Below are 25,678 nucleotides of genomic sequence, written 5' to 3'. Positions count from 1 at the left end.
GAACGAGCTCCCAGCTCATTTGTTCCTTCACTCTGTCACCTCTCTTAGGATCCAATGCGAGAGAGTCGGGTTGGTCTGGCTTGGATCAGGCCCTGTCACTGCTGTGGGGAGGGCCGAGTCCATTCAGGTCCCTCCAGGGTCTGTGTGCATGTCAAGCAGTCCAGATAGGGCCACAATCAGTGCTGGGTTCGAGGGTGCTGGGAAAAGCAACGTGGAAATGAACTTCAGGATGGAGAACCTGCCTGGCAAAGTCCCGAGGCCTTCAGTTAGGTGGCAAAGGAAGGCGCACGTGGAAAATCAATTCTGTTGAGTCAAAGATACCACCTCACTGATAACTTTATCTTTTCCAAGTGAAAGTCAGGAAGGGTTAGGGTACAGCCTTTTTATTTCCTAAATCTTTTCCAGTGTTGCTAGTAGCAAAATCCAAAAAATGTATCATAGTGTGAAATATACCAGGTACGTCAGCAAGGAATCCCGTAGGAGCCCACAGTGTTCTTCAGTGGGCCAAGGTGCGGAGAAGCAGTGGTTAGAAGACAGAGAGCAGTGGGAAGAGAGACAGTCCAGCCCCTCAAGGTAACCAGAATAAATGATGGTGGGGACTGGGCCTGGGTTAGAAGATCCCCCATCTCTGGGTCCCCATCCCTGACCCAGCAGCTCTGCTTCCAGTTGCTGCAGACAAGGATGCCACACACAGGAGCCTGGAACATGGGAGCTGTTGCTTGCTCAGCCCAGCAAGTAAGGGGACAGGAGTGGGAGATGTGAGCTTGGCCATGGAGCTGGGTGTCTGATTGGCACCATGGAGTAGCTGTGTCCTCAACTCCAGCACCAGAGTTTCTGTACCTCGACCACATTGTGAGTTCAGTAGACTTCTGTGAGCTGGTCTGTCTGCACGTGAGAGAGGGTTCCATGTCCTCCCCTAAAAGAATTAACAAGTGCACTTTGGAATCTAACTATTCCCTTTTAAGTTTTGTGATTAGTTATATTTTTTAGAACATCTTCAAAAGACTTTTTTCTGTATTATTGGATACTTTACTCAGTAATACAAAGTTGCTTAAGTACATAGAAGAGATAGAAAACAAGTATTTTAGTACAAAAATAAATTATGACATATGAGTGCATTCCCCAGTTAAGAGAAATTTTTATTAAGCTGGAAATTTTCAGTCAGGTGAATTTAGGAATCTTAGCATTGCCAAATAATTCTAGTCCTTTTTAACTGAAAGGATGCATGAAAAGTTGTCTTATTTGCAAGAGTTCAGTTGAAATCCAACCCTTCAAAAACAAAAGAAACATATATAGTATGCATGTCAGAGCTTGAAATAGACTTTAAAAGGTCATCATTGTCTAAACATTTCTAGCAAATTGAATAAACTTGAATTAACAGAAAGTGGAAGTGTAATCTGAAGGTCACAGAAACAGGGACACTACAGAGTGGGCTTTAACTTGGGTTAATGACCAAGTCAACAGGGGGAAATGGCCCCAGTGTTGAGGCTGAAGAGTCAGAAGGCATGTGCATATGTGAACTGGTGAATAGAATCTGAGCTAAAGCTGCGCCGTTTGTGGGCCAGTGTGACACCCATCACGGAGCACAGGCTGGTTTAAGGCATGCTATCACCTCTCAGGGAACTCACAGTGTAGGGGAGACACAGGCAGACTTGACAAGAAAATACATGGCAAGAGATAGCCTACAATTCATACCAAATAAGAGGAGAGAATGTGAGTAACTTTTTGACTTCCTTCCAGGTTACCCCCAGAGCTTCTATGAATTAAAAGGAGACCACTCCAACATACATTTATAATTCTTTAAAAGGCATTAAATGAGGCTGAAGTTATTTGCAAACTAATTTATTTAGAATTATCCTGGGTTTCTTGGTTTATTGGTATAAAACATAAACCCCTCCCGCACTGTATTTAAAAGCTAAATGTAAAGTTAGAATCCGAAAGAAGATGGCAGAGCTACAAAATATAATAAAGATAAATGGAAAATAAAGCCTGTGGATACTTTTGGCTTTTTTGTGCCATGCATTCAGTGGGAAATGAGTTATGACGAGACCCAAGAGGAGCCTCATTGGCCCCTAGGACAAGGGAGTTGGTCCCAATGAGAAGAAGCCACAGAGAGGAGCACACTTGATCTGAGCACAAATTCCAGGATTTAGAATTCAGTCTTGATTCAGGCTGAACAGTATAGAGAGAAAATGTAAGCATATATGCTCAGCTTCGGTCATCTCAGATACCAGGAGCTAGATTTAAGCCAATTGCCTGCTAAAGAACCAAGACACCTCCCTAGCCACTTGAGATAGACTCTCTTGAGCAAATGGACCAGGCAAATGGATACAACATTAGCAAATGGAACTAGGAAGGGGAACTCCTGCCTCCTCCGGGAAGTACTGGATTCTCAAGGCTGATGAAAGAAAAATTGATATTGAACTGGAAGGCACCCTGGTGATGCGATCCAAGACATTGTCAGTTGGTAAAACTTTTTCAGGAATTTAATTAATGGCAAGGCCTGGAAAGAGGCTCCAGCTCTTAGAATTCCATATTCCTTCTATGAACTATTTAGCAGAAGTCACTTGAAACCAGAAAATGATTTCTTTGGGCTCCTTTTCTTGACAGCCTCCTCCAAGATCTCAACTCTTCATCCCTAAATCTCCAAAAGTACTGGAAGCCATACGCAAAGCTGAGGTATCGAATCAGTGGCAAGTGCTGCATTCCTTGGCTCTGGAATTGCAGCCTTTCACTCATTCAAAGCAGAGTCTCCAATCTCCATTCCCAGGGCTTCAGGTACTAAGTCTCCTGTATCAGGATGTCATGTAGCAGCCATTCCCAGAAGACCTGGAGGTGTCAGTGTAGCTTTTCTAATAGTATATGAGTAGCCTGTGGAGAACTTCCAGGTCACCCACGTTTCCTGACAATAAACAGGTCATTCAGTATTCACTCAGGATAATTTGCTTTTAGTTATGCCTTTGGTTTGCAAGAACAGAGATTTGATTTTACATCTTTATTCTTCACATGTGATTGCAGAGTTGTAAATAGTGTCCCTTGGGATACTCCTACAGATTTTTATCAATTTGAGTTGTCACCAAGTAGCTGATTTAATTACAGTCACTCATACTCTCTCGAGGGCTAACTGGTTAGCACTCCTAAAGATGCAGAACTGTAAGATAACTTCATCTCCCTTACATTTAAGTTCCATCCATTAAGTAACAAAAGGCAGATGAAAATTAACTTAATGGTATGCTTCTCATAATATTGCTTTTAATGAATGCAAGCAGATCTTGTGATGGTCTTTTTGAATAAATTTTTTGAATGAGAATGGGAGAAATTACTTGGTTTCAACAACTTCAAAGAGGTAAAATTCACACAAAATAAACTGCGCTTATTTAAAGTGTGAAAATAGATGTTCTGAGTATGCACATCCTGTGAAATCACGATTAAGATAGTGAACATATCCATCCAACAGTTTCCTGGTGCCCATTTGTCCCCTTTGCTCCTGCTCCTCACCCCCCACCCCAGGCAATCACTGGTCTGCTTGCTGCACTGTGGATTGGTTTGTGTTTTATAATTTAATATACATGAAATTATATAGTACATACTGTCATTTGTCTGGACTTTTTGCAGTCAGGGTGATTATTTCAAAATCTGTCTGTATTGTTTTGTGTATGAACAGTTCATTCCTTTTCACTGTTAAGTATTAGTCCATTGTGTGGATATACCATGGGTTGTTTATCCATTCATCTGTTAATGGACATTTGAGTTCCAGTATTTGGCTATTACACATAAAGCTGCTATGAACGTTTGTGTTTGTATGGACATACACTTTTTTCCTTTGGGGTAAATACCTATTAGTGAAATGGCTGGGTCGTATGTAGGTGTATGCTTAACTTTTTAAGAAACTCAAAGTATTTTCTTAAGCGGTTGTAGCATTTTTACATTCCCAGTTTGAGAGATTTGAACTCACATGTTGAAGTTAATTATAGTATTTGTGGAAATCGTCTCTTATTTTGATAGGTACATCTCCAAAATTAGAAGAAGTTAAGAAGGAAAATGGAATTGACTTTTCATGGTCAAAGTCTTAATGAGCACAAAATATTATCTATTTTACAATAATTATGTGGAATAAATATCCTTATTGTTAATGTTTACTTGATTTTTTATTTGCATATAGACAGAGTTAACCAAAAGCTGAGTTGATGTCTGTGTCATGAAAAAAGTTCTTGAAAGTTCAACAATTAGGATGGTCTTTGAAATTTACAACTTTAATCATTTTCAATGATCTAAATGATGTAAAATTTCCTGCCTCAGTTTGCTAGGGGAAAATTACAAATGGGCTTTGTCTTTATCAGTTTCTGTCTGGGTTTTATAGTCTCACTTAGTTGATATATGTGTTGATAGTTCTAATTCAGTGTATCATAGCACTTTATTTCAATTTACAAGAAATTATTCTACAGAGTAAAATTTGGTAATACACACAGAGGCTGCAGCCTCTTTAATCATGCACTCAAGTCCCAGTAAGCTTTGGTCACTGTATTATTATCCTCTTAAGAACATCAGTTGATTCATCAATTAGTGTTTATTACCATGTGCTGGCAGAAACCAGACAATGGCTGGCCCATCTTTGCATTCCCCAGGTCACAAATAATTGTCATTTAATAGATAAATGACTGTTATCTTAGCGTAAATTCTGTGTCTCTCTCTGTAATATGACTAAAACTTTACCTACTGGCTTAAACCTACAGCCTTTGCCATAGTCACAGATTAAGACCTTTTTAAAGTTCCTGTTGCTCAGGCAGTAAGATTTTTCCATGCATGTTTGCATCCTGTTGCCAAGGCAACAGTGTAGCACAGGCAGGCTGGTTTTAGACATGGGATAGTTGGGGTATCAGAGATGCCTGCGGTTCACAGCTTCTTTGATAAATCAGGGTATGCATAACCGTATTCAAAGATGTGACCCTGACTCCAGGCTTTGTGTATAAAGATGATTGTGAACGTTTGTGACCATCCAGTATCATACATGTGACTCGAAAGAGCTTGTGTAACCTGAGGACCTTGGGATCTGGCCTCTCGGTAGCAGAATCGTTCTTATTTTGACTTGATGCTGTTCTCTCCCCTCAACTCCTTTTTCAGAGCCCAGATCTAGTTTCATTTAAGTTGAATAAATACTTGCCAGAATTGACCTGGCCTATCCGCCAATGTCACAATCAAGCAGTTTTACAAAAACAATTTACTGTCAGTAAGACCGTTGTATTCCTTTTCTGTGACAGTTCTAAAATTCCCTGGCTTATTGCGTATTAGTTTCTAGCTGTCAGTGGAGGACAGGTGGAGAGCCACAGGAGTGCCATACCCCTTCCTGTAGTGGTACCAGGTCCAATAACGTTATAGGTGGATAAGAGGCCCTTACTGAGCCGGAGAAGGCAACTCTCCATAGTGTCACTTCTTCACACGCGACATGTTTATGAGCATCAAAACCTGAAAGAGACTCTGCTGCTGTAAAATCCTAGTTAGCTTAGATGGTGCAGTTGCATCATCTTAATGTGGAAGCCACGTCTCTCATTTCATAAGGTTAAATGTCTCTTCTTTTTATCAGCGTTAGTGTGTTGACTGCTTTACAAGATTGAATTAAATGATGTGCTGTACTCACAATGCATGTGAAAATATTTCCTTGGTTCAGAGAGATATTTGAAAGAATTTATGAGGTATCAAGTTCTAGATTCCATCTCCTTCATGACCAAGACTCCCCTGACAAGATAATTATCCAGATAATCTACCTCCCATTGAAACAATCTTTGCAAACTTGGTTATAAACATTACAAAGGTAGTACCTCCAATTGCCACCTTACATGGAGTGGTCTGGGGTGGAAGTCGTAGGCTAACACTCATAGTCAGGGCTTCAGTTTCTGGTGTGGCTTATGAATTCTGCATAAAGTCGCACCATGGCTGAGGAGAGTTGGAAGTGATGACCTTTCAGAATTTTTTTAACCTTCCATTTCTCTGAAATTCTGTTTTATCAGTCTGAAGTGCTATTGGTCAATGTCCATTTCAGAGGACACAATCTTCATTATGATAAGCTTTTTCACCATAAAACGTTTCTGGAATGTCCTCTTTGTGTTAAACTATTTCTATATTTTCTAGCTTGCGTTGTCATGGAAACTACCCTCTACAGCCGTAATGTTTCATTGGACATAAACATTCAATCTGGTCCAGTCTAGAGGCAGACTGTCCTCAGGCTGTGCATAATTTCCATCTTTTGTCCACCCTTGTGGACCAAACAACTTTATCGTTAAAAGTTGTCCTTTCTGATTAAGAGTTTGATCTATTTTGAAATTACAGATAACTGTTTTCTTGTGATCTGTGATATAATTCCCAGAGATATGAACAGTTTTTCTGCTCGACCTGTGCAATCTTGTAACTTCCAAGATTATAGAAACTATTTCTTTTCACCATCCCATCTCCAGTGTCTAGCACACTGCCTACACACAGTGGGCGCTTACTAAATATTTTTGAATGAATGAATATGTGATAGTTATTTTTAAAGATTTCCTGAAGTTTCTTAAAGAGTAACTTAGAATTCTATGAAGGGGCAGCAAAGTTGAAAGCAACTCAGCCTAGCCAGAGAGGTCTATTTCACACATACCCAGTAGCACATTTTTTCTTAAACAAAGTATCTTTTTAAGTGAAGTACACTTGATTTACAATATTGTGTTAGTTTCAGCTGTACGGCATAGTGATTCAGTATTTTTGTAGGTTGTACTACTTCTCAAGTTATTGCAAGATAATATCTGTAATTCCCTGTGCTATACAATATGTCCTTATTGTTTATTTTATACATAGAGGTTTGTATCTCTTAATTCCATTCCCTTAATTTACCTCTCCCCCTTCTTTTTCCCCTTTGGTAACCACTAGTATGTTTTCCATATGTGTGAGTCTGTTTCTGTTTTACATAAATGTTTATATTATATTTTAGATCCCACGTAAAAGGATAGCATACAGTATTTGTCCCTCTGTATCTGACTTATTTCATTAAGCATAATATTTTCCACATCCATGCATGTTACTGCAAGTGGCAGAATTCCATTCTTTTTTATGGCTGATTAATATTCATATATGTGAATACACACACACCCCCCCCACACACACCCCATATCTTCTTTATCCATTCATCTGTTGATGGATTGCTTGACTATTGTCAATAGTGTTCCTTTCAACATTGGGATGCATGTATCTTTTCAATTTTTTTTTTCTGGATACATACCCAAGAATGGAACTGTTGTATCATATGGTAGATCTATTTTTAGCTTTTTGAGGAACCTCCATACTGTTTCCCATAGGGGCTGCACCAGTTTACATTCCTATAAACATTTATGAAGTTTCCCTTTTCTCCACATCCTGTCCACCATTTGTTATTTGTAGACATTTTGATAAAGGCCATTGTGATAGGTGCGAGGTGATATCTCATGGTGGTTTTGATTTGCATTTGTCTGATGATTAACAGTGTTGAGCATCTGTTCATGTGCCTGTTGGCCATCTGAATATCTCCTTAGGAAAAATGTCTATTCTGGTCTCTTCCTGTTTTTAATTGGGTTGTTTGTGCTTTTTAAAAAATGCTGAGTATTATGAGCTTTTTGTATATTTTGGATATTAACCCATTGTTGGTCATATCATTTGCAAATATTTTCTCCCATTTCATAGGCTGTCTTTTCATTTTGCCTGTCTGTGGTTTCCTTTGCTGGACAAAAGTGTTTAAGTTTGATTATGTTCCTTGTTTATTTATACTTTTATTTGTTTTGCCTTAGGAGACCGATCCAAAAAGATATTGCTACAGTTTATGTCAAAGAGTATTCTGCCTATGTTCTCTTCTAGGAATTTTTTTGGTATCATGTCTTATATTTATGTCTTTAAGTCACTTTGAGTTTATTTTTATGCATGGTCTGGGGGACTGTTCTGATTTCATTCTTTTACATGTAGCTGTCCAATTTTCCCAGCACCACTCTTTTCTCAATTGTGGATTTATTTATGGGCTCTCTATTCTGTTCCATTGAGCTATATGTCTGTTATTGTGCTAATTCCAGGCTGTTTTGATTACTGAAGTTTTGTAGTATTGTCTGGAGTCTAGAAGGATTATGCCTCCAGCTTTCTTCTTCTTCCTCAGGATTGCGTTGATAATTCTGGGTCTTTTGTGATTCCACATAAATTTTAGGTTTATTTGTTCTAGTTCCGTGAAATACGTTCTGAGTATTTCAGTAGGGATCACAGTAAATATGTAGAATGCTTTGGGTAGTACAGCCCTTAGACAATATTAATTTTTCCAATCTAAGAACATAGGATATCTTTCCATTTCTTTGTATCATCTTGCATTACCTTTATCAGTGCTTTATGGTTTTTAGCATATAGGTCTTTCACATCCTTGGTTAAGTTTATACCTAGCTATATTTTATTCTATTTTATAATCTGGTATGATTTTATTTTATTTTTATTGAAGTACAATCAATTACAATGTGAATCTCTGGTGTACAGGACAATGTCCCAGTCATGCATATATGTACATATATTCATTTTAATTTTTTTCCATTAAGCATTATTACAAGATATTGAACATAGTTCCCTGTGCTATACAAAGAAACTTTTTTAAAGTCTATTTTTATATACAGTGGCTAGCATTTGTAAATCTCAAACCCTGAAATTTATCCCTTTCCACCCCCTTTCCCCAGTAACCATAAGACTGTTTACTAAGTCTGCAAGTCTGTTTCTGTTTTGTAGATGAGTTCGTAGTGTCCTTTTCTCTCTTTTTTTGTTTAGATTCCACATATAAGTAATATCATACAGTATTTTTCTTTTCTCTTTCTGGCTTACTTCACTTAGAATGATGATCTCTAGGTCCATCCATGTTGCTGGCAAATGGCATTATTTTATTCTTTTTTATTGTAGAGTAGTATTTCATTGCATAAATATACCACAACTTCTTTATCTGGTCATCTGTTGATGAACATTTAGGTTGCTTCCGTGTCTTGACTGTTGTATACAGTGCTGCTATGAACATTGGTGTGCATGTATCTTTTTGCATTAGAGTTCCCTCCAGATATATACTCTGGTGTGATGTTAAGTGGTACTGTTATTTCACTTTCTTTTTCTGCTATTTTATTGTTAGTGTAAAGAAGTGCAACAGATTTCTGTATATTAATCTTGTACCTTACTACATTACTGAATTCATTTGTTCTAATGATTTTTGTGTGAAGTCTTCAGGTTTCTCTATATAGAGTACCATGTCACCCACAAATAGTGAGTTTTACCCCCTCCCTTCCAATTTGGGTAAATTTGTTTCTTTTTCTTGTCTGACTGATGTGGCAAGGACTTTAAATGCTATGTTGAGTAGAAGTGGTGAGAATGGGCATCCTCATCTTGTTCCTTGAATTTAGTGATACACTTTCAACTTTTCACTGTTGAGTGTAGTGTTGGCTCTGGGTTTGTTGTAAATGGCTTTTTATTATGTTGAGATTTGTTCCCTCTATACCTGCTTTGGTGAGAGTTGTCATCAGTGGATGTTGAATTTTATCAAATGCTTTTTCTGCATCTATTGAGATGATCATGTGGTTTTTGTCTTTTGTTAATGTGCTGTATCACATTGATTGATTTGTGTATGTTGAACCATCCTGGGAATGAATCCAACTTGATCATGGTGTATGATCCTCTTTCTGTTGGATTCAGTTTGCTAATATTTTGTTGAGGATTTTTGTATCTATATTCATAAAAAAATACTGGCCTATAATTTTCTTTATTTTTGTAGTCTTTGTCTGGTTTTAGTATCAGAATGATGGTGGCTTCGTGGCATGACTTTGGGAGTGTTCCCTCCTCTTCAATCTTTTGGAAAAGTTTCAGAAGGATAAATATAAGTTCTTCTTTGTTTATTTGGTAGAATTTCCCAGTGAAGCTGTTCAGCCCTGGATTTTGCTTTCAGGGAGTTTTGTTTTTATTACAGATTGTATTTCACTTCTACTGATTGGTCTATTCAAATTAATCTGTTTCTCTTTAACTCAGTTTTGGCAGGCTGTTTCTAAAAAATTACCCACTTCTTCTAGGTTGTCTAATTTGTTGGCATGTAACTATTGTAGTATTTTCTTACAGTTTTTTTCCTATTTCTGTGGTATCAATTGTTGTTTCTCCTCTTTCATTTCTTATTTTATTTGGGTCCTGTCCCTTTTCTTCTAGGTGAGCTGGTCTAGAGGCTTATTGATTTGGTTTGGCTTTTCAAAAACCTAGCTCTTGGTTTTATTGATCCTTTGTATTTTTTTTTATCTCTATTTTGTTTATTTCCTCTCTGATCTTTATTCTTTCCTTCCTTATACTGACTTTGGGTTTTGTTTGTTCTTCTTTTTCTAATTCTTTTACGTGGTATATTAGGTTGTTTGAGATTTTTCCTTTTTTTTTGTGGAAATCCTACATTACAATGAACTTTCCTCTTAGAACTGCTTTTGCTGCATCCCAGAGATTTTGTGAGGTTGTGTTTCATTGTCATTTGTCTCGAGGTATTTTCTGATTTCTTCTTTGATTTTATCATTGACCCATTGGTTTTGTAGTAGAATGCTATCTAGTGTATATGTGTTCATTTTTTCCCGTTGTCTTTCTTTCTGTGGTTGATTTCTAGTTTCATACTGTTGTGGTCAGAAAAGATGCTTGCAATTTTTATCCTCTTAAATATGTTGGGGTTTATTTTGTGACCTAGTATATGTGGTCTATTCTAGAGAATGTTCCATGCAGTCTTGAAAAGAATGTGCATTCTGGGCTTTTTTGGACATAGTGCCCTGAAGATATCAGTTAAGTCCAACTGGCTTATTTTGTCCTTTAGGCCCTCTGTTGCCTTATTGATTTTATGTCTGGAAGGTCTGTCTATTGATGTGAGTGGGGTGTTAAAGTCTTCTGTTATTGTTTTCTTGTCTGTTTCTCCCTTTATGTCTGTTAGTATTTGTTTTTAGTATTTGTATTTGGATGTTCTTAAATTGGGTCTATATATCATAACAAGTATAATATCCTCTTCTTTTATTGACCCCTTACCATTGTGCAATATCCTTCTTTGCCTTTCTTTATGAACTTTGTTTTAAAGCCTGTTTTGTCTGATATAAGTATCGCTACCTTCACTGTCTTGTAGTTTCTATTTGCATGAAATATCTTCTTCCATCCCCTCACTTTCAGTCTGTATGGTTTTCACCCTGAAGTGAGTCCCTTGTAGGCAGCATATTGTTGGTCCTTTTTTTCGAATCTAATCTGCCACTGTATATTTTTTGATTGAAGCATTTAATCAAATGACATTATAGCAATTGTTGATAGGTATGTGCTTTTTTCATGTTAAACCCTGTTTTCTGTTTGACTTTGTAATTCTTCTTTCATCATTTCTTCATTTTGTTTTTCCTTTTATGGTTTGATGATTTCATTTTGTATTATGCTTGAGTTCCTTTCTTTTTGGTTTTTGTGAATCTTCTGTATGTTTTCAGTTAGTGGTTACCCTGGTTTTCAAGTTTGTTGACCCATAACTGTATCTACTTTTTTTAAACTGATGGTCATGTGAATTCAAACACATTCTAAAAGATCTACATTTTTACCACCCTATCCCCAAATTATGTATTTTGTTGTCCTAGTTTACATATTGGTGTTTATCCTTTTGCTGTTAATTGTAGTTATAATTGCTTTCACAAAAATAATTTATTTTTTTTGAATCTGTGTTGTACTCTCTTATTTAAGTATCATCAATCCTTTTATTTATTTGCCTTTCCTATTGTGATTTTTCTTTTCTGGTGGATTCTTGCATCTTTTCCATTTAGAAATGACCCTTCAACATTTTTTTTTAGTTTAGGTTTAGTATTACTGAATTCTTACAGTTTTTGCTTGTCTGAGAAGTTTTTTTATTTCTCCTTCTATTCTAAATGATAATCTTGCTGGGCAGAGTATCCTAGGTTGCAGGTTTTTCCCTTTCAGTACATTAGATATATCATGCCACTCTCTTCTGACCTGCAAAATTTCTGCAGAGAATTAGCTGATAGCCTTATGGGTATTCCCTTGTATACAACTGCTTTTCTCTTGATACCTTTTCTCTTGATACTCTATTTTTAACTTTTGCCATTTTAGTTATGCTATGTTTTGGTGTTTCGTTTCATCTTGTTTGAGACTCTGTGTGCTCCTGTACCTAAATATCTGTTCACTTTTTTAGTTTTCAGCTATAAGTTCCTCAAGTATTTTTTGATCCCCCCCTTCCTTCTGGAACCCCTATAATGTGAAAGTTGGAATCCTTAATTTTATACTAGAGATCTGTTAAATTACACTCTTCTTTAAAATGTGTTTTTCTTCCTGCTGTCTGATCCAGTGATTTCCATTATTCTGTCTTCCAGATCATTTATGTGTCTTCTGTATCACTAAGTCTGTTGTTTATTTCATCTGGTGTGTTTTTTATTTAAGCTATTGAGTCATTCATTTCTGGTTGAGTCTTTTTTTTATATTTTCTAATTTCTTGTTAAAATGTTCAGTGTTGAAATCAGTTATTTCCCCTTATTCAGTTAACTTTTTTATTACCTACATATGAATTCTATATCTGATTTAGTCTTTATTTCTGTTTCATTATTTATTTTCACAGGGTTCCTTTTGCTTTTTAATCGAGAGTAGTTCCTCTGACTTTTTATTTTGCTTAACTTTCTCTCTGCCTCTACAAGCTGAGATGAGACAGTTACCCACTGCAGTCTTGAAATGGGTGTTCTTGTGTGGGACCATCCCCATGCAAACTGCATGTGCCCAGGGCCTTTTGTGGGAGAGCTGGATTTGATGTTGTTGCAACTCACACCTTTCCTCAGGGTGTACTGGTAGCTATCAGCTTGGTAGGAGGTGGGGCTGGAGATGGAGGAGCTAGAGCTGGCACCAGATCTGAGGCAGGACATCCTTTGGCTCAGTGGTCATCAGTGCCGTTAGGGGTGGGGTCTGCTCCCAAGTTGCCATAGCAGAAGTCCTGAGGGTCAAGCTTAGGCTGGCTCTGTTCATGTAAGTGCATTTTTCCCCTCCTCCCTGCACAGGCCCTTTGCCCCAGAGGAGTGGATAGCTGAAGCAGATGTGGTCCATATATGGACAGAGGTTCAGTGCACTGCTTGTGTAGGCATCTGCCACTCCACTCAGATATTTGATGCACCTTTGTTGCATTGCATTAAGTTGAAGTATGTTTCTCATAACTTGTCAGAGCATAGGTGATTCTTCTCTCACTAAAAAAAAAAAGAAAAAAAACCAAAAAAAACTGATAAGAAATTGGCTCTACCAGTCTGAAAAGGCTACAAACTGTATGATTCCAACCAAATCATATCCTGGAAAAGGCACAGCTACAGAAATGATAAAAAGATCATGGTTTCAAGGGGTTTGGGGAGAGGGAGGGAGGGAGGAATGAATAGATGGAGCACAAGGGATTTTAGGGCAATGAAATTATTCTGTATGATACTATAGTGGTGGCTACATGTGATTATGCATTTGTCAAAGCCCATAGAATGTACAACATCAAGAATGAACCCTGATGTAAACTATGGACTTTGGTTGATAATAATGTACCCATGTTCATTCATCGACTGTACCAATTATGCCTCACTGATGAGGGATGTTGAGGGAAGGGGAGTATATACGTGTGGGTGGGGAGGGCTATGTGTGAGCTCTGTATTTTGTTCAATTCTGCTGTGAACCTGAAACTGCTCTAAAAGAATAAAGTCTATTAAAAATTTTAAAAAGAAATATAAATTGACTTGATTACAGTAGAGAAAAAAACAAGGTTGAAGTTTATTCATGGCTCCCCTTTGTAGGGTCTAATGCCTCTTCCACTAGGTGGAAGGCGCTGAGACCAAATTGCAAAATGATCAGGAAATCGAGAATTTTATGGTAGGGCAAACGAGTGATGTTAATAACACTGGGGAATTAAGGAAAAATATAGTCATCTTAAATGCAAAACTCATCTCATTTTATAGGAAGAGTGATAATTTCTTCTTCAAGACAGCAGAAATAAAGCATGGAAAATATTAAATGTAAAATTTTAAATGTCATTTCTTTCTAATACAAAATAAGTTGTTTTGATTTTAAATGTGACAAGAAAATCACTCAAGGTAGTAAGATTTAGGCTCGGAATCATTCTTAGAGCTTATAAACAACTGTGGCAGGAAGAGGCCTTGGTCATAGAGTGTCTGCTCTGCTCTGGTTTCAAATATGTTTATTTTCACTCTTTATTGAACTCTTGAGAGCCTCCTCAGAGAAAAGTACCTTTATGTTCACACATGAACCATAGTAGGGTATAGGTTTTCAGTAAGTGTTAGTCACAATCCAAGTCAAATAAATCCTTCTAATTCTGTTTTCAGGGACTTCACTGGTGGAATAGGATCAAGACCAAGACCAGGTAATTTAGTGTTGGAGGCAGTAAAATCATCCATACCTCCCTGAAATTCAATGTATTGTATGTTAAAGTCTCATATCTTTTCCCCTTTTATTTCTTCAGCTTTGCTGCCTCTTGACCTGCTTCTGAAAGTGCCACCCCTCATGCTCAGGGCTCACGTTAAGGAGCTAGAGGCCGAGGTAGTGACAGGGTGGCAGGCCCACAGCCTCCCTGCTGTGATTCTTCGCAGTCTCAGACACCATGGTAGTACCCGTTAGGTCAAGTTGATGTCAGATGCACGTGGGTGGAGAAGGTTGATGGTTGGGCCTGAAATGTCTGAATGATGCTTGGGAGGTAATTTTCCTACAAAGAGCAGGAGAGTTGTGTTTCATTTTCCACCATTATTAGTTTGGCAAGTTAACAGAGTCTAAATGCTTTCTGTGTTCACTTATTTAATGAGCTAGTGTAGGTTGTTTTTCTAAAAGCTGCATTTTTGCCTTGTAGGAATGTTAGCCAGTTGAATTTTGAGGCTGACAGTGCATAGCTACTAACAAAAAGTAGTAATTGTGTTTTACATACATACTTATGTGAGCCCTACACCTAATGATACAAGAGAGTAAAGCGTATCTTTTTCTTATCTCCTTTACTCTGACACAGATACTTCTTTACAGTTAGTAAATTTGATTAAAACAATATTATATATTGTTTCTCAAGGAATGTAAAATTTATGGATTCTTAAGATATAAAATTTTACAGTAATGGTTTAAGAAAAAATGTATGTGAATTAATATTTCTAATTTCTGTTAAAGAGTACCAAAGTTCAACAGTAATAGTAAGTTTTTAGCTAAACCTGGACAATTCAGGGAAAAAAATTAGTGATTGTGCTTTAAACATATGTATGAGTGTATGACTGTCGAGTATAATGTTCTATTTTACTACTTTGGTTAATTCAGAATTATTTCTGGGTACTGTTTTCACTTTGGCTTCCTTAATTCACATTTTTTTGTAGAGTTAACAGGTATAGTGAACATAGGAGATGTGAATTGATTTACTGTAATATTAGTCCGTGTCTCCACATTTATTAAATGTGCTTTGGAAGAGTTACTGACAGTTTGGGGCCATTTACACCATCAGCATAGATGCGAAAAAAAGATGGCTTTGTTATTAAGATGTTCAAAACTATCTGTTGACCATGCTCTACGCCTGCTATTTTGGCATAAGGTAAGTTCATAACATAATCATGAAGCTAAAATGATTGTTGATTGGCTTTGTAATAGTGAGAACAGAACACATACATAGATAAGCAATTTCAAGTTCTGTTGTGACTCCTAATAGAAATTGCTTTTAATGAAGGGAGTGTTGGGTTTGAGACTTGGCTTGATGTCAGCGATCTTTGGATATTTAAACAAACCATTTAGCACTGTTCACATGTAATATATTTCTTAGACCTACAGTTTGTAATACTGTCTAATTTTTAAAAATTTACTGATTCATGTATTTTTATTTAAAATAATACATAAATATATAAAATATATATTATATATATATAGCATCTTAATTGTTGTCAGTGAATGCTGAAGTTTCCCTATAAAGAATGATTAGTTTCTACTAATACTAGAGAATACAATGTGATGCATATGGGAAAATTTGGGTTACTATCTATGAATTATCTCACTTTCAAATAAAAAAGCCAAAGTCTTTGTTTTCTTTCATCTTAATACAAAATGGTTTTTCTCCATATTATAGAAGTCATACATTTTTAAATGCTGCAGGTAAACTTGGACTATTGGTTGCTTTATCAAGTCATAAAAAACTGGTACCAGACCCTTCCACTTCGATTTCCTCATCTGCAAACCAGACTTCATTCCATTATGCATAACCAACAGCTAGGGTCGTGTATTACCTGAATGTTCTGAGGGAAAAAAAAAGGGTTGGGGTGGAGAGAATTTTGTCAAAACCTGGACATGCTCCCAAGACTGTATCTAGTGCATGAGCATCATTTTCTGTGTGAACAAAGGTGGGAACTGTTATCTTAGAGGGCCAGGTGGCTGTGTTGGAACGTGATCTTGCCTGTGTTGACCTGTAAATGCGCACTTCTGGCTCATGCTGTGGTGATACAGCAGTACTTTGTGCACTGCCAAACTCCCGTAGCTTGGTTAGCTTTTGCATCTGTAGTGCTGAACGTAGTATTTTCCCACCACAGTATTTTCTCCTGGAGAATTCTGAGCTTCTTCAAGAGAACTGACTTTCAGAGAAAAAAGTTCCCTCTAGTAGGAATAACGGGAGCCAGTACAACTCTGTTAGTGATTGTAGCATATCCCAGGAAAAACTAGGCCTGGCAGGGGCCAGGCGATATGAACTAAACCAAATGCATATGTTCTTTTTTGATCACAAATTCGGGGGGGGAAAATAAACCTGTCTGTAAAACATTTCCCCAAAACTGAACTTAATTTTTCTATTGAGACCCTATTTCACACATCAGAAAACATAATCAGTTAGCCTACAGGCAAATCACAGCCCACATTTCCATTCGGGCCTGTGTCCCCTTTACATGAAGGCAGGACCTCTGTAGCACTTACTCTGTCCATTCACCTCCCCAGGGCCTGGGAGGTCTGGCCTGTTCTTCCCCACCTCTCCAGATGTGGAGATGTGGGAGCTGAGCAGAGCCCTGCTGCTCTGACACCCCAGGAAGCCATCTTTACTGCCCTGTTCCATCCTGTGTCATATGACACAGGGCACTTCTGCATGGCTGACCCCCCAGAATTCCCTGTGGGGACCAGGCCCCAGACTTACCACTCTTGAACCCCCAGACTTAGAGAGAATCCCATCAGCCACTCTACCCATCTCACAGCCCCCACCCCAGGCTTGGCCCAAAGTGAGCTCGAACTTGAATCTTTTCTGACACTCTCTTTTCTTCTCCTTGTTCCTTCATCCTCCCTCCTCGGAGAAGCTTTCTCTTACCCAGAAGGGGCAGGAAGAGGAGTTTGTTCAGCTGTAGGTCTGTTGACTCTCTCTGCCTTTTGCTTAGACATTGCTTTTTAAAGCCCAGGAATGTACCCTCTCTGTTCCCTGGCTCCTCTCTCCTCCCCGTCTTGGGGAGGTGCTAGCCTCACGCTCTGCTTCTTGATGATGGGAGTCTCCTGAGGTCAAAAGTGAGTGTGAGAAATAATACAGCAGTGAATGTTCCACATAGCATCTTGCCATGTGTAATAGGTAGTCATTTTAAGAGACTTAGCAACTTTAAAAATGCTCAGATGATATATTTTGAAAAAAAAATAATGAAAGACACAGAGTTTGGAACTGGAGGAAACCCTAATCCGTACACACGCACAGATTCAGCCCATTGTATAAAGATGATTCTACCAGAATTCAAGATTGAAGGGCCTCAAAGCAGCCTTGCTTCTTTGGCCTTTAAACAGCTAGTTCCTGAGGCTGGAATGAAAGGAGGTGTTACTCCCAAAGGGGCAGGGAAAAGACCCCAGTTCTTGTATTACTCGAAAGATAAGAATACAGACAGTAGATGGTGGTTTGTGCAGAAAAGATTTTAAAGGATTTATTTAGGGAAGGGAAAGTACACCCCTAAGAACAGGAGGCAGGCTGATCCAAGGGCAGATAGCAATGGTCTTTGTCCCTCCTCTTTTACCCTCACTTAGAGGTGATCTTTTGATTGACAGCTCTTGCCCCTGGAATGCCCAGTCATGTTTATCCCCTTTGCACATGTCCTTACCCATGATACACACAGAGAAACCCATGGGGGGGCCTAAGCTGCAGTGCCAATTATATTACAGTGAGCACCGGGTCATGTCAGGTTAGGTCCTTGTCACTGCCATGCAGTTACACCATTGGGTTCTTACCGGTTCCTTGCTGGCACTCACTTAGAGGAAGTAAAATCCCTTTATGCTGGAGGTGGGCATAACACCATCTTCTGGACCAACCTCCCCCTCCCCACCCATCTGCCCAGTGCCCCCAGTTGTCTAGATACCAAACAGAAGGGCTGAGGCTTTGATGCAGCTTCCTGCTGTCCCATGGGAAGTACTTCCAGGGAGCACACGGTGGGGGCACTGGGCCCAGACTGTCGAGTCTCTTGCTTATCATTTCTCCTTACTGTGGAGCTACTGGTGGTCTGTGTTGGGAAGGATTCCATGCCGCCCCCACCTCCACTCCCGCCATCATCTCTCTCACTTCCTCCCCACTCTCCTCCAAGAGAGTCGTTCTCTCAGTGACTCAGGTCGGAGCTTCAGCCCCTCCTGGGCTCCTGCTCCCCACAGTCACCATGTGCTGCTCCACACGGGCCTGGCTTCGGCTCCAGCCTCTTCTCATGAGATCATCTTGCCTGACGTCACAGTCTCATATGGCCCCTGACTACCCCTTCAGCTCACCCAGGACTGTACCTCTCCATGGTCCTGAACGCAGGACAGACTGGGCACTTGGCTGACTCCTGTCCTTTGCTGGAACTTCCTCTCACTCAGAAGCTGCCACTAAAGTAGACCTTCCCTCACACCAAACCCCAGTCATACACCTATTGAAATTGTACTCATTCTTCATGGTCTTCTCAAATGGGACTTTGGCATCAACTCTCTGTCCCCCACCCTGTGGTTCTCCAGGTGGACCTCCCGAGAACCCCTTGTGAGTTCAGTGTTCTTGGCCCAACTTCTGGTGCCTTCCACACTGTTGTGCAGAGATTGACTGCTGAGCATTTGTTGATTTAAACTACAGTTGAGTTCCTTTATTGCATTTTACAAAAGGAAAGGAAAGAGGCCAGAGCAAATCTGTTCACTGTCCTTAAGTTTACAAGGTTGTACGGTCTTTCAGCAGGGTGGTTCGTCCCATATTGAGAAACCCATGTATGTTTTGGCCCCATTCACAAAGGGAAAATATTTTTTACTTTTTCAAGGAGCTCCTGCTTGAAACTCTCTTCCCTAGTTGTTCAAAAATTCCCAACGCTTAGCAGAGAGAATTCAGAAATAGGCTGGTACTACACTTTGGTCAACTGGGGGAATGTATGTAATCCATCTTTTATTCAACTTATAGTACTTAACAGCTCCGGGCTTGTGTTGTGAATTGTAGTTTCAGGAGATGGGATATATAATATAAATCATGCCTCAAAGCACCAGGAATGGGCAACTAACTTGGCCACCGTAATGTGCCATGAGACGATAAGGCAGACTGGTGTGCACTGCACAGCTGCAGAGACCCCACACTTCCAGTTTATTACATGTACCTGTTTTCCAAAAAGATTTGACCATTAAATGTTCAAAGGTACAGGTAAAACATGTTAAACACAGCAACTCCTTTTAAGAAGAGGAATAGTATTTCAGGCCTGGGAAGGAGCATAAATATTATTTCATATTTGAAGTAACCCGAGGAAATGTCCATGATTTCACAGTCTCCCAGTGCTGAGTCAGGAGGCTGAGTCAGGGTAGTGTTAAGGGGCCACCTCGTTTCATATCCCAGCTCTGCAGTCTTGGTTGGACAGTTCTCTTAATCTCAGTCATCTATAAAATGAGGATAAAAATGACTACCTTCAGAACGGTTCTTAGGATGACATGAGATGAAATGTGTAAAACCCTCCCCCGCTCCTTGCCCAAGTCCATGCTAGCAAAGCACTGGTCTTCCTCCGGGTCCTCCTGCCACCCCAGAGGGAAAAGCTAGCTGTTTAATGTCATGCTTATGCTAGTAAATACAATTTTTGACACTTTAAGTAAATTGCCTCTTACAGTGAATTTCGTAGTTTCCTTCTAAGTTTTAAAAACGTAATAAGGTTCACTATTTTAACAAAACTATAAAAGGAACATGGAGTATTCCAATTTTAAACTTGTATCTCATTTAAATTTTAATGAGACCAAATACTGTCTATCTTTTGCAATAGGAACCACATAGATATGAATCATGGACATACTCTGTAGATCTGACATTGCAATATGGTCAGCTTCTATGATGTCTTTTTAAGGGAAGTTTGTTTTAATAAAAATAGAATAATATTGTCTATGTAAACACGGGTTGCAATGTTTTTGAGTATTTAGGATGCATAGTATTTTCAGTGTGCTAAACTGAAAGATTGAGAGAATGCTTTAAAACTCAAAATGATGTGGCTAACGTTTGCTGCAATCTTGGTAGTTACTAACATTTAACTAAAGAACACAAATTTTAAAAGATATCTATGTGAATTTTTATCATTTTTGCTTTCCTAAAATCATTAAGACCTAAATAAATACACATTTTGGGATGGGGAATAAAAAAAAAGAGCAATGATTTAATAAGATAGAAAAGGAGGAATAATAATTCTCCTACCCAGTATTAGCTGAAGTTGTTCAGGAAATCAAGAGGACTTGCAAACGTTACAGCCAGACTCCCATCACTACCAGTCTCAGATTTAACTCTTTCTCCCCAACTCTAACCCCTGTGATCACTCACATCTCAGTAATCCTGCCAGAGCAGCCCAGAGTGCTAAAGTAGTCATGATATCCTGTCTTGTCACGATACGGCAGCAGCAGGGACCTGAGACACTGTTTTGGTGGCAAGATTACAAATTGCCTGTAGTCTAGGTAATGGGGTTGGGAACTGCCCTTTAATTTGAAAAGAAATAGCAGATTAGGTAAAAACACAGGTAAAGTGTAAAATACAATAAAGGGAGTAGTAATCAGACAATGTAAAGTGTATTTACAAATCAGTAAGATAAAAGAAGCTTGGGACCCAAACAGAAAATTCACCAAAGTGCAGTAAACCTCATCAGCATTCAGATAAATGCAAAATAAAACAAAATCAGATTTGCAGAATCGAAGCATTTGATAATAGTGTTGATCAAGGTGTAGAAAAATGGATTGTCTTCTGGTCAGAGTGCAAATTGATTTATCCACTTTAGAGTGTATTTGTTAAAATAGGAAATATCTATACTCAGCTATTTAATTTCTCCTCATTTACTCTAAAATACTTCTTGTGCTCATGCACAATGCAGCATGTGCATGTATACTCACTGTAGCATCACTTAGAACAAAATTTAAAGCAAGCTAAGTTCCCAGAAGTGGCTGAGAAACTATGATGCATTCAGAACATGTCATACTGCTCAGTAGCAGTTATAAATAATGAGCTGTAACTGCGTGTTGACAAGAAGAATCTTTGTGACATACTGAAGATAAAAACTGTAATGGGGGAGGGTATAGCTCTGTGGTAGAGTGCATGCCTCGCCCGCATTAGTCTTGGGTTCAATCCCCAGTACCTCTAGTAAGAAAATAAGTAAATAAATTAGCCTAATTACCCCCCAAATATTTTTTTAAAAAATTGTAAAACGGTCTTATGATGTGTCACCATTTATTGCAAAAGAGGAAAGGAAAACATGAGGTAATACTATAGATTTTCTACAGCAGTGGCTTTCAAAGTCGTTTTGGAAATGACCCTCAGTAAGATACACAGTTTATATGACTGAGTGGGCCCTTACTTCATGCAGTGCACTCTGAATTTTTTCTATCCTGTTCTATTTCTTTCCATCCCATTCCATTCCCCCCCCTTTTTTTTTCCAAAATGCTGGTCATGACTCATTAAACTGATTTTAAGACTCAACCACAGACTGAAAAATACTGTTCTGAAGATACACACTTAAGTATGTCAATGGACAGAAGAGCAACCAGAAGGGAATGCGCCACGCTAACAGCAGAGATTTCTTCCGGGGGAGGTGGCTGGTGGGTGGTGGCTGCAGGGAGCCTAGAGGTGCTTCTGTGACACTTAACGTTGTTTCACATTTGTTTGGTCATTTTACAGTGGGCATGTGTAATTACATATTTTTCAGTTATTTTTTTAGAGACTAAGCAATCAAAACTGTTTTCAAAAGTCAAAGACTTACTGGGATTGACAGCGTAGTGGTCAAGGGCCTTAAGAAACATGATTTTATGTTACATTGCATAACTGAGCAGTTCAGAAGGCAGGTGTTCCAGCTAACAATCTCTGTTTTTGCATGTAGGGCCACAGATGAGCACATTCCTGTGGCAAGGTAGAGTCAAAGCCATGTGACACCCCACTCAAAGTGTCATCACAAATCTGAGAACTCTCTGCCATGCTGTCAGATTTTAACTCATTACTTATGAACATTAAGTCCACATGCCAGGAACATAAACTAGTCAGCATAAAACTGATCAAAAACCAAGCCCTCTGGTTTCTGAAAATGCAGAGCTAATGTTCCTGTAGCAGCGTCAACTTGGCCACATTAGTTTTGGGTATCAGTCTAGACAATTACATTTTAAGAATTATTTCTGCAAAGGAGCACAACTGTGGGAAATACAATGTACGTACACTTTGCCATCTCTGCAGGCCAGAGCAGATACCTCCAGCTCTCTGCTTTCTATTTTTGAACTACCTTAATCCTCTCTGGTTTACCATCACATTTTTACCCTAAGGGTAATTTATTAAACCTCATCTTTTAAACGATCAAGTAGTTGATACTTAAAAGGAGTTAGATACAGTGCCTAGCAGAGGTAGATCCTTTAAATTTCAAACATTTAAACAGGGTATTAAATGTTCACAAACTAGAGCTAGATTATTTCTTGAATGAATTTCTCAACAAACTCAGGAAAGATACCCATGAAGAAAATAACATTTCTTTTAATGTTCCATTTATTTTCTCTTTTGGGGTTTGTCTTCTAAATATAAATTTTCCTATGGTAATAAAAAAAAGTTGACTCTTTTAATGACTACCTTAAATTTTCTCTTTAAATGTTTTGAAAACTAAAGTTTTTATGCAAGCTTTCCCAGAAAGCATTTCTATAAGAATCATTTTTTCAAAATCCTAGCTGTTGCTGAAGCAATGATTGTATTCACATTTAATTTTATACAGACTGGTTGATTTCAAGGTTTTAATTTCAAGGTTGTGTGGAGGTAAGGAAAGAAAGAACTTGCACCTTTTCTTTGAATGAAGAGAAACTGGCAAGAAAAGCGTTGTTTCAGAAAGTGTGCAACTGGTTCTGGGGAGGAAGGGAAAGAGCATGAAGGTGGGGAGAGGACAGCCTACATCCATGTATCTGAAGTGTCTTCCACTTTCTCCAGTGTGGATCTGAGGGCGAGGGGAGGCAGAGGTGGCCTTGTGGCTGATCTAGGGGGCTAGGTCATTCCTTTAAATAGCTTTACATTCCTCAAAGTTAAAAACAGGCCACGTGTGACTCTGACATTTGAATCTGGGAAAGCAGCTTATATGCAATTGGACACCAGGCTAGTCTTGAACTGTGAACATGATGTGGTGCTCTGATGAGAATTCAGGAAAAATTATCTGTGTCTTATTTAGACCTGAAGAGAAATGAAGGTGAAAAGTATACTTTGTGATAATCACAGGTTTGAAAGTAACATGATTTTCAAACCCTTGATTATTATAAATCAGAATTTTTTGGGTTTTTGTTTGCTAAGATTGCCTATTCAATATTTTCATTGGGTAGTTTCAATAAATTAGTTTTTTATGTTATTGAGGGCATAGTGAATTTAAAAATTTTAAGTATGATAGTCTCTTAACTGCATATATGTGAAACCTAGCTTTTCAATGACCACAGTAGCCAAGACACCACTGACTCCTGGTGGCAGCATAATGTAATTGCAGGCAAAATTCCGAAGTGATAAAACAGTCTTTCAGATGTTATAAATGATGACATCATTATGTTACTTAGAAGTCTGAGAAATAGAGGGAAGGGATTACACCTCCAGTGTCGTAAGATATTGAAGTGTTACAAGGTCTCTACATACTGTCTCACTGGTAGGATGAAAGTTTTTACTTTAAAATTTTTATTTATTTATTTTTTTCAGAATTTTACCCCATTTCCCACAAATGCCACTTTTGAAGGGGAAAACCAGGGTCTTAACTAACTGGAGAATTTGTCATCCACAGCATCTGCAGGAATTGCCGTGTCCCAGAGGAAAGTACGTCAGATCAGTGACCCCATCCAGCAGATCTTAATCTAGCTGCACAAAATCATCTAAATCACTCAGGTCAGTGTCCTAACTTCTTCCTTCCTTTTCATTTTAAGTACAAGTTTGGGGCACAACTGCTGTGTGGAACTTTCCGTTAGAGCCATGCTTGTTCTTACTCCCTCCAACTGCATATGACTGGGAACATTTTGGCTTAGCAAAACTGTTCCTAAATCTCAGTGACCCTTAGGTCTTGGGAAAGCAAGCACTGGCTACACATTATTTACATAAATCTGTGTCTTGATAAGCAACTTGAATGGTCATTTACCAAAGGTAATGTCCTGTTAATATGAAAATAAATTTTTAGAGACAAATAAGTGTAGACATTTGGACAAGAAAGTGACTATTATTTTGAAGTTTAAGATTATACATCTTCATTCATTAATTTTTTTAAATTTTGACATACAATTATTAGGTGCCTGCTATGTACCAGCCACTGTTCTAGGCACTTGAGACATATCGATGAGCAAAACATAAAAACGTTGCCTCACGCTAAGTTTCAGAGAACCAGTCTGGTGATTCTGTCTGTTGCCAATTGTGGCGACTCCAACTAAACATTCAAGTAGTAGAGAGAAATCCCACCAGGCAAGTGGAAAGCTGGGCCCATTGTAAGTCTAACTTGGGCTAATACGCCTACTGCCCCCCAAAAGCAAACATAACAAAACAAACAAGAAACTATTTGGATTAGTGTATTGCAGTGACATTATAAGACCATAGGACTTAGAGTCACTTGATTGCTGGTGTCTGAGCTTCCCTAAAACCCTGTGAATTTCCTTCTTCTCAGCGAACAGTCACTCTGGTAAGCATCTGGGCGTCTCTTTGGAGAAGGCTTGGAGGAAAATTTATATTGCGTACTTACAGCAGTGCTCAGGGCCTTTCCATAAGGGGCCGCAGCTTTCCCGCCAATAGAGGGGCTCTAGGACTTTGAACTGACTGAGGTCTGGAAACGGTGTGAGAGGCTGTGACTCTCCACTGAGGCAGCAACCACTGGCATCACATTTTTGTCTGGCAGATATGGATTAAGGAATGCTCTAGTAGGCGGACCACTGTTTCCTTCACAAGAACACCCCGACCAGTTAAGTGCCATCAGAGATCTCTATGGGCCAGGCATTCTTGTTAACAGGATACATCCCTGCCACCCTTTCTGGTAAATGCCCCCAACTTGTTACTGTTGGTCAGGTGCCGCCTCTTGGTCCCTGCTTCTCTGGGGTCACATCATCCCTGTTGGGATCACGTACTGACCGTGTCTTACCCAGCCTACAAAGGAGACCAGCCACAGAGGTGTTCAGGGATGCTGGTGCTGCCCTCCCGGATGTGTTTCTCAGTGCCTTCATGCAGGGAGCAGCTTCTGAGTGTTCTTGCTGAATATTGAGG

General features: G+C 38.8%; 1 protein-coding gene across 1 annotated transcript in view; it reads left to right on the top strand.

Moving 5' to 3' along the window:
* LOC140686650 (serine/threonine-protein kinase Nek10-like) overlaps positions 1 to 25,678 on the top strand; it is a 59,443-nt gene that overhangs the window by 12,263 nt on the left and 21,502 nt on the right. Inside the window, 4 exon segments of the mRNA XM_072940853.1 lie at positions 14,352 to 14,389; positions 14,489 to 14,629; positions 22,320 to 22,349; positions 24,225 to 24,325. Of these exon segments, the coding sequence (XP_072796954.1) occupies positions 14,352 to 14,389; positions 14,489 to 14,629; positions 22,320 to 22,349; positions 24,225 to 24,325 (310 nt within the window).

This window comes from Vicugna pacos, chromosome 17 (genome assembly GCF_048564905.1).
Source record: "Vicugna pacos chromosome 17, VicPac4, whole genome shotgun sequence".
Taxonomy (NCBI): domain Eukaryota; kingdom Metazoa; phylum Chordata; class Mammalia; order Artiodactyla; family Camelidae; genus Vicugna; species Vicugna pacos.
The sequence above is the reverse complement of the archived record's forward strand: the minus strand, read 5'-3'. Positions and strand labels throughout refer to the sequence as shown.